The sequence below is a fragment of the Leguminivora glycinivorella genome, chromosome 1 (assembly GCF_023078275.1).
Source record: "Leguminivora glycinivorella isolate SPB_JAAS2020 chromosome 1, LegGlyc_1.1, whole genome shotgun sequence".
In the NCBI taxonomy this organism is placed as follows: Eukaryota; Metazoa; Arthropoda; class Insecta; order Lepidoptera; family Tortricidae; genus Leguminivora; species Leguminivora glycinivorella.
The window spans coordinates 38,449,050-38,458,926 of record NC_062971.1 but is presented as its reverse complement, the minus strand read 5'-3'; the positions used below and the strand labels follow the sequence as shown (position 1 = coordinate 38,458,926).

General features: G+C 44.1%; 1 protein-coding gene across 1 annotated transcript; it reads left to right on the top strand.

Annotated features, from left to right (window-relative positions):
- The first annotated feature begins 76 nt into the window (after window positions 1–76).
- Window positions 77–9,236, top strand: LOC125230913. The gene is made up of 8 exons (XM_048136195.1): window positions 77–81; window positions 2,532–2,600; window positions 5,098–5,115; window positions 6,340–6,484; window positions 7,105–7,169; window positions 7,656–7,826; window positions 8,429–8,602; window positions 8,857–9,236. The coding sequence occupies exons 4-8, from the start codon at window positions 6,396–6,398 to the stop codon at window positions 9,087–9,089; spliced, it is 732 nt and encodes a 243-aa protein (XP_047992152.1). The 5' UTR covers window positions 77–81; window positions 2,532–2,600; window positions 5,098–5,115; window positions 6,340–6,395; the 3' UTR covers window positions 9,090–9,236.
- The last annotated feature ends 641 nt before the right edge of the window (window positions 9,237–9,877 follow it).

The window sequence follows — 9,877 nt, the reverse complement described above, 5'->3', positions numbered from 1 at the left end:
TGCAGTGATTCTATTGAATTATTTATTACACGAAAATCACGAAGTAGGTGTAGAGCGGCAATTTGCAATGGTAACAACAAGGTAACAACGTAATGGTAACAACTTTGATTATCAGAAACTACTATCTACAGTACAGTCTGACCAAAAAGAGTACAAATTAAAAGGTGGCAACGTCGTAGTGTTGTCCCGTTTTCTCACACGTATTGATTTGAAAGGGATGACAATGGCACTACAATGTTGCCACATTTTAAATTCTACTCTTTTTGGTCAGACTGTAGTATAACGGACAATTGATTGAGTTCATATTGAGTTCGTATTATCTAGGTTTATTTTATTAGACTGTCACCCTAAATTTGGCTTTCTAAAATGAAAGACTATCACTATGAAGTTTTTGTGGTGAATATATGTTTCTAAATGTTATCACCTCAGTGCATTAAATACTAGGGAGAGGACAAGCCAATAAACAATAAACAAATAAACAAGCCGCGCGCGGCTTTGTCGCAAATGTAGGCCATTGGGCCTACACCGCCGCCAGTTCGCTGTCTGCTGTCAATCGCCTATACAAATCGCCCGGCATGTCCCATCTCGTTATTTCATATATCTGTGGTTGTCACGTAACTAACTAAATTGAATACATATCGGGGGACGCCAGTCACACCACACAGGTAGGTAATCTGAGTACTGAGCCCTCTGCTCTGCCACGAGTGTTTTGTGTTTTAGAATAACATGTTTAAGTACATTACTGTACTTATAGGTACATTACTGTCGTTATTCTTGAGCGTAAACGTAGAACATTTTTCAATGGCTTCCAGGCAACACGCCATGCATAAAATAGGCGTGAAATTGAATATGTACATAGAAATCAACCTGACGGTATTAAATTCCTCTGATTTATTAACAAACAATCAAACCGATGTTTCCATCACGAATTTTTGAGACTACTTTATGTATATCACGTAAGATCATTCAATACTACTACACTTCCCAAAAGAAAACGATTTATTGCGAAAAGGTAGTAAAACTTTTGATGTAGGTGAAAGTGTCCGAGCCCCCGGTGCGCGATGTCGGACGTGTGTTGTGTGTCTCAACTGTCTCAAAGGCTCAAGTGGGTGACAGACACGTACGAGCAAGTACGCGCGTACTTACTTATAGCTCGACGACCTTTCACGATAGTGTGTGACCGTAAGTACGCGTAGGTACTTTTAAACCACCGCTCATAGTCATCATACATCTTTCACCCACTTATAAGGTCTGTTTACACATTGATTAGTCATTAGCGCTCGTGATAAGCGCAGATGTTAAGTGAATTAAATCAACGTATAAACGCAACAACAACACAATGTGTACAATGTGGAACAATGTGTTTTTAAGTAGTCACACTACTATATAGTATATATAAATTAAAAATCGGAATGAGATGTCATATATTAAAGAAAAAATTACGGACACCAGCAGTGGCGAAGGCTGGATTCGAACCGGCGTATTTAGCAATCCGGGCTAACACTGTGAACCCCTAGGCCACCCCGTCACAGCGCAAGCCGTCGAAATTTATCTTCTATATGCCATATTTATAAGACTAGGCGTCTTTGACAAACTCTTACGCCGTGACTTGCGTGGGCGACGGTCGCGTGATGGTCGCGCGACGGCGATCGATGCGACGCGACAATGACGCGACGCATAGGTACGAAATCAAACCTTATCGATATGGAAGTATGAGACGCGACGACGACGGTATGAAAAAAATTACAAAAGTAGAACCACAGAGTAGAACTAAAGACTTTCTAGGAAAAGTGTATTTAACTTGATAGGTTTAGTAGTTTTTGAGAAAAATACGGAAAACTACGGAACCCTACACTGAGCGTGGCCCGACACGTTCTTGGCCGGTTTTTCTTTATTATATGACATCTTATTTCGATTTTTAACGTATAAACGGTCAGGCTGCTACTTAACAGCCTGACCGTTTATACGTTAAAAATCGAAATAAGATGTCATATAATAAAGAAAAACCGGCCAAGAACGTGTCGGGCCACGCTCAGTGTAGTGTTCCGTAGTTTTCCGTATTTTTCTCAAAAACTACTGGCAAGTGCGAAATGCGAGGTAGTAAAGTGAATATACGCTCAGTCTATTTTGGCTGTTAAGTACTTAAGTATTAGTTCCCCCGCACACCCGCATACTCCCCTCCCCCTCACTCCAACAATATCGTTGTTCGTCGTCTTCTACTGCGCACACGCACGAAGCACAACTAAACAATGTGTAAGTAAACGACTAATAATAATAACTAACTTCAAACTTGTCTAATTACGAGTATAATTATACAGATTTCATGGTAAACCCGAGTTACATTTTTTTTAAATCTCATCACTTATTCTAATTTATATAATACTTATGTAGAGGTTTATAATTGTGTTTACCATTGAATAAATTATTGAATCTGAATCTGAATAATATAGGCCGTTTTGCTCATCATCGCTCCTAAGTCCTAAGCATATTATAGAGAAGTTATGATATGGATGTAATGAGTTTGATTGCAGTATGGCTCGTCCTGCGCACGGCGCCGCAGACGCCGCAGCAGCCGGTCAACCCCTGGCTGCAGACGCCAAGTAACTCTTCCACTATTACCTACATACCATATTTACTTCTACTCTATACACAATTACACATACGAGACATATCTATTAAATTAATGTCATTTGACCATTTTCTTGTACAATAAGTGCGTCTCACATTATCCGATCTGATATCGAATGTAGGACCGATGATATGATATCCTAGACTCTATAGACATTACAGGCGCCATCTTTGATTTTTGCCTTTGACATCCATCCAACATCCGATATCGGATCGGATAATGTGTAAACTCACTAAGACAGAAACAACAATATTCATGTACAAAGGAGGACGTACGTCTACATGTACGTCCGTCCGCCGATGTGAAATTTGGAATAGTTGTGAACATTATAAACATGATAAACATCTACAAATTGAAAGTATCATTTTTAAATTCATTAATTTGAATTATAGAAAATGGCTTAAATGAAAGGGGGGAAAACTGTAAATTTCAGGTTTAGACGAGGCTCCAAGGGGATGTTCGTTTGCAAAAATAGCGCACCTCATTCTGACTTCTGATATATATTGTATAGATCCCACTCCCAGACATCCAATCCAATAAACAAATGTTGCCAACCAGCTTCGTAGTCTCCCTCCCCCCAGCCCGACTATTAAAGGTACTTAGCATAAAAAGATTGACAAAAAAAAAATCAAATCATGCCGTGTGGGGGAGGGGGGGGGGGGGTATCAAATTAAAGCGCTCTTGAGTAGTTCACAAACATATAGCATACTGTAAAATTTCTTAAACTTTCTCTAAGATTTTTTTAGAGAGTTTACGAAAATGCTCCATTGTCGAGTTAACTTCAAACCACTATAAATTGAGATTACATACATACATACAATCACGCCTGTATCCCATGAAGGGGTAGGCAGAACACATGAAACTACTAAAGCTTCAGTGCCACTCTTGGCAAATAAGGGGTTGAAAGAAAACGAAACTGTGACATTGCAGTGACAGGTTGCCAGCCTCTCGCCTACGCCACAATTTAACCCATATTCCATAGTCGCCTTCTACGACACCCACGGAAAGAAAGGGGGTGGCGAAATTCTTAACCCGTCACCACACAGGCATAAATTGAGATTATTATTTTAAATACCTAACAATAGTCCATTGTTTACGAATCAATAGTTGTTTACGAATCAATAGCGGGGGAGCAATCAAAGTTGGCGAGTTTCGATTTCGAAAATTCAAATTGTGCCAATTTACAAATAGGAAGAAACGATACTGTACGCAAATAATAACTGTGCACAATACCGAATGAGGTCAAAAACTATTATCTGCAATTCAGAATGTACAGAATTGCGAACAGGAAGAATCGCTCCTGTTCACAAGTAATGACTGTGCACAATAGCGGATGAGGCGAAATACTGATTGCGTAGAATTCAGATTGTCCAGAATTGCGAATAGGAAGAAATGATATTGGCAAGAACGTCGAATAATCCCATGCTTGGATTTGATGACATTTTTTAGGGTTCCGTAGTCAACTAGGAACCCTTATAGTTTCGCCATGTCTGTCTGTCCGTCCGTCCGCGGATAATCTCAGTGACCGTTAGCACTAGAAAGCTGAAATTTGGTACCAATATGTACGAGTATATCAATCACGCCGACAAAGTGCAAAAATGAAAAGTAGAAAAAAATGTTTTATTAGGGTCCCTACTTTACGTGTAGGTGTCTACACGTAAAGTAGGGAGTGTTTTTTTTTTTTCATTGCAATCCTAACGTGTGATATATTGTTGGATAGGTATTTAAAAATGAATAAGTGTTTACTAAAATCGTTTTTTAATAATATTCATATTTTCGGAAATAATCGCTCCTAAAGGAAAAAAAGTGTGCCCCTCCCCCCCCTCTTACTTTTGAACCATATGTTTAAAAAATATGAAAAAAACCACAAAAGTAGAACTTTATAAATACTTTCTAGGAAAATTATTTTGAACTTGATAGGTTGAGTAGTTTTTGAGAAAAATACGGAAAACTACGGAACCCTACACTGAGCGTGGCCCGACACACTCTTGGCCGGTTTTTTTTTCTTTGTATGCCATCCTTAATTGAAGGGTTGGGGGGAGGGGGACCACAAAACTGGTAGGCAACATCTGTTTATACGATGCCTGGGATCTATTCAATATCTATCAGAAGTCAGAATGAGGTGCGCTATTTTTTGCAAACGAACATCCTCCTTGGAGTCTGCACTAGTTACTAAGTCAAGTGGGGTATCGTTAGAAAGAGCTCTAACTGTTGTACATATCAAAACAATTTTTTTATATTTCTTTTGTTGTGGAAAAAATTGTTTTTTGAAGGAAAATGTGAAAACATTTCCGTTTTTTTTTAACATTGAATAGGATAGGGGGTCCCTAATATCCCTATAAATTATCGGCACCTACACTCTACAGATTACTGTATTAAGACTAATTATACAAACTTGGGGTCACCTATGTCAAGCAAGTAAAAACATAAAACTTCTTGATGCTTATTGTACGTTTCCCTGTTCCTAGGTTTCCCGCCTGTCATTGGTAAGCATATATTATTTAAGGTTATAAAAGTTAAGAACAGTTTCTCACTCCGTCCGATAGTCCGATCCGAATCCGTGAAAATAAGATCCGCATCTTATTTACCGGAGTCAGGCCCCGGCCCCGTAGCCGCGCGGCATTTCTCCGACGCGAAACGAAAACGAAACGCCGCGAAAGGTAGTCTGGCTCTGTCGCGCCACTACGCAAGAGCGATAGAGATAGATATCTACTAGCGTTTCGTTTCGTGAGCGTTTGTGCCATTCGGCTACGCATCCAGGAGTCAGGCAGGAGGCCAGGCTCCCGTGAGTCGCGGGACTCGCGGGTCGCGGCGGCTGCCGGGATAACGCAAGGAGGATGATAACTTCTTTTAAATAATAATGAGATTAATTAGTATTGGTATTTTTATTATATATGCGTATTTTCCTCAAAAAGTAATTTAGAAATGTGTTTAGTTCTTTGCTTTATGCAAATTCATACGCCATTACGTTTTAATGCCATATAGTTTTTTTTTTCATTTTGTCGTCTCTGACAGTTCGCCATTTGAAAAGAATGAAATGAACGAATGATATTATATTGGGAAAACAGTCGCCAAATAGTAACAATGTGCGCACGGGTAGTGCACAGTTCTGTGACCAATCGTCCCCATTTGGGTAGCCTCGACTAAACGTCAACCGTACTGCGACTAACGCCGTGGCTTGCGTGGGCGACGGTCGCGCGACCGTCGCCGTCGCGTCTCATACTTCCATATCGATAAGGTTTGATTTCGTATGCGTCGCATCGCCGTCGCGCGACCATCGCGCGACCGTCGCCCACGCAAGCCACGGCGTAAGCATTGTGATTGTGACCCGAAGATCTGTGTGTACGCAAAATAGAACAATTTGCGTAGGAACGACGACCGATAATGGTTATACGGGCAGGGCCTACTAGATGGCGCTAGTTGTCCTCTATGTCTAGGTAAAACCGATTATTTTTATCTTACCTGTAGCCTTAAAATTCTAAAACCTTGTGCAGTATGTGTTACCTGGTGCCTAGAATTTTATCGTAACATAACATTGTGATACTTTGAACCGAGGCAAAGTAAAATTGGGTAAATTGTAGTTCATCCTCTCGCCACAGGATGGCGATAGCAGTCTCAATGTTTTGATATTAATTTAGACTTGGGAAATGATTTTCTCAATTAGTGGCTTTTCTGCACGGATGTTGTTTCCTGTTGTGTTGTTGTTGCAGACTCGGGAGTGTTCGAGTGGTGCAGGAGGGCGGAGTGCGCCGACAAGCGCAAGTACATGCGCTTCTACAGCATCGACCAGTTCGAGTTCGTCAACGACTCCGCCACGCGCTTCGACCTCACGCTGGGCCTGTGGACCTCCTACAAGTACGCCACACCCTACCACCACACCCCACACCCCACACCCCACACCCCTTCCAATATTCACTTTAAATATCATGTAAAATGCGTAATGAATGTTGTGATACTTGCACTTTTTTCTTCCATTTTTTTTTTATAATAAAAAAAGTGCCAACATTGTAGTGTCATCCCTTTTTAACCCCCGACGCAAAAACGACGGGGTGTTATAAGTTTGACGTGTCTGTCTGTCTGTCTGTCTGTCTGTTTGTCTGTCTGTGTGTGTGTCTGTCTGTGGCATCGTAGCTCCCGAACGGATGAACCGATTTCGATTTAGTTTTTTTTATTTGAAAGCTGTGTTATGAATCAATAGTTTTTAATTTCTTAACTCTTTTTTGCCAAGCCACGACGAGCTCATTTTTGCATTTTAAGTAATAATTTGATAAAAGAGGACGTTTTGACAAAAATGAAAAAAATTATCAATCGAATTCAACTTAGATAGGTATGCCCATATTTTGATGAAATATAATATGTAGGTAGATAAAAATACCAATTAAATGTGCTGTGAAGTATATAATAATATTTGGGTGTTATGTATAGAAGTGCTAAAGATTAGACCGGGATGAGCACCATGTGGCGTTCCTGTGCAGGGTGTACATCCTTCTGTCGACGATGGACGCCGGGCCGCAGTTCTCGCCGCAGTATTATGAGTTTCGTAAGTTTCCTACACTACAGAGCTTCTCACTTACTCACATAAATATATATTTGCAAAAATCAAGACCATGACGGTCCGAGGCCTGGCAACATCAGCGTAGCCTCGTAGAGAAGATACTCCTAACTTTTTCCGTACCTATGAAAAATGTTTGTATTAATTTGTGGCTTTTTGGTAAATTACCGTATTACTCGAGTTTACTCGTAGGAAACTGATGCCTACTGGCTAGGAATTTAATCGATTGGCATTAAAAAAACAGTATCTAGGTAGGTATTTAAAAAAGTTTTTATTTTCAAACAGACTGTATGGGAAAAATTTTCAGTATTTATTGAATTTCTAGCCGTAATTTGTATTTTGGACCTTACACGCTTTTGATCCCGGATAGGAATGTGATCGGTTGCCATAATAGAATATAATTAATAATAATTTCCAGTACCTAGCTAATTTATATAGAAATATTGTGCGTGTTGTACTTACATTGGTATTCAGAAGTGGGAGCGTGGCACCCGCGGCTGTTCCCGGTGGGGGGCGCGGCGCTGCACGTGCGCACCGGGCCCGGCCGCAAGAACCTGCTCGTGCGCAACTACACCTTCCCGCGCGAGCAGCCCTGGCTGCTCACCTGGAAGGAGTTCCGCCCCTTCATCATCCGGCTCGTGACGGGTAACCACTAACGCCGCACTTGTCCGCCGTGTGTCCGCGTCGCCCGGGCGCGCCGCCCCCGCCGCCCCCGCCGCCGCCGCCGCCGCCGCCGCCGCCGCCGCCGCCGGCCGCGCCGACTAGCTAGGCTCACTAGAGGTAACAACAACAACAACCTAAATAGGTAATGGTACATTGTTTCATTTAATTTCAATTCATTACTTCTTTTAAGTAGGTATTAAGTATCTACAACTACATACTTTTAAGTTGAAGCATTTCACTAAAATAATTAAAAAAAATACAAATAAAAAAATCGCTGCCCCGCCCCCTTCTGAAACCGATGCGTCACGACACAACACAACAGACAAATATAAACGCGGCTTAATTCATGTTTTTTTTTTAATTATAAATGGGCTTACTCTTGACCACAGACTAGCCAAAGGCAAAGACGTGGCCTACGATGGAGTGAGCTCGCCCAGAAGATGCCTGTTCACTGCCTGTAAGACTCTAAGTACATGTAAAGTCGTTCTACTATGCGCGTACCTCTTCTCGCACTATAGCGATAAAGTAACACCATCTGTTCTGAAAATTATAGTTATAAATAGTAGAATTATTTGTACTATCAGGAGAAAAATCGCAAAGCCTGACGTTCGAGGCGGCCGGCAACCGGCGCGTGCTGATCAGCCACCAGGGCGAGGTGCCGCTCAAGATCAAGTACGTGGCCTTCGCCACGCTCGCCGGCGGCGAGTCCAAGGTCTTCTTCGACTGCCCGCCATTCCGCCTGGGAAACATAAAAGACCGTAAGCTGCTAACTTGAACAACATAACATAACACGCCGACTTGAGGAGTCAAATTACTTGACATGTACTATTTCAAAATTAGAGGTAAATGTTATAAATAAATAACTACGTAGTTCGTAACGTACTACGTATATATATATCTAGTTGTCTACTAAATGTGGGTCAATAAATTCTTGAAGCAATCAGAATCACACTAGGTAATAAAATACGTAATTGCTGTAAAACCATTTTACAAAATATGATTATGTCGACAGTTTCAAAAAGCGCTGCAATGAAACTGAGTCAAGTGGATCTGCCGACGTGCCCCGAGGAGCCGTGCGCGAAGTGCCCGCGCGTGTACCTGCCCGTCTGCTCCACGCAGTATCACACCTACCGCAACGAATGCTTCTTCCGCTGTCTGCAGCCCGACCGCGCCGTCTCCGTGCTGCACAAGGGGCTCTGCATGCACTGGCTGTGGCAGTGGCAGTGGCACCAGCGGCAGCACTAGCGCCCGCAGCCCGCACCTGCCTGCCGCCCGGCTGCCTGCTCCACTCACCGCGAGTGCTTCCTCCGCTGTCTGCAGCCCGACCGCGGCGTCTCCGTGCTGCACAAGGGGCTCTGCATGCACTGGCTGTGGCAGTGGCAGTGGCACCAGCGGCAGCACTAGCGCCCGCAGCCCGCACCTGCCTGCCGCCCGGCTGCCTGCTCCACTCACCGCGAGTGCTTCCTCCGCTGTCTGCAGCCCGACCGCGGCGTCTCCGTGCTGCACAAGGGGCTCTGCATACACTGGCTGTGGCAGTGGCAGTGGCACCAGCGGCAGCACTAGCGCCCGCAGCCCGCACCTGCCTGCCGCCCGGCTGCCTGCTCCACTCACCGCGAGTGCTTCCTCCGCTGTCTGCAGCCCGACCGCGGCGTCTCCGTGCTGCACAAGGGGCTCTGCATACACTGGCTGTGGCTGTGGCAGTGGCACCAGCGGCAGCACTAGCGCCCGCAGCCCGCACCTGCCTGCCGCCCGGCTGCCTGCTCCACTCACCGCGAGTGCTTCCTCCGCTGTCTGCAGCCCGACCGCGGCGTCTCCGTGCTGCACAAGGGGCTCTGCATGCACTGGCTGTGGCAGTGGCAGTGGCACCAGCGGCAGCACTAGCGCCCGCAGCCCGCACCTGCCTGCCGCCCGGCTGCCTGCTCCACTCACCGCGAGTGCTTCCTCCGCTGTCTGCAGCCCGACCGCGGCGTCTCCGTGCTGCACAAGGGGCTCTGCATACACTGGCTGTGGCAGTGGCAGTGGCACCAGCGGCA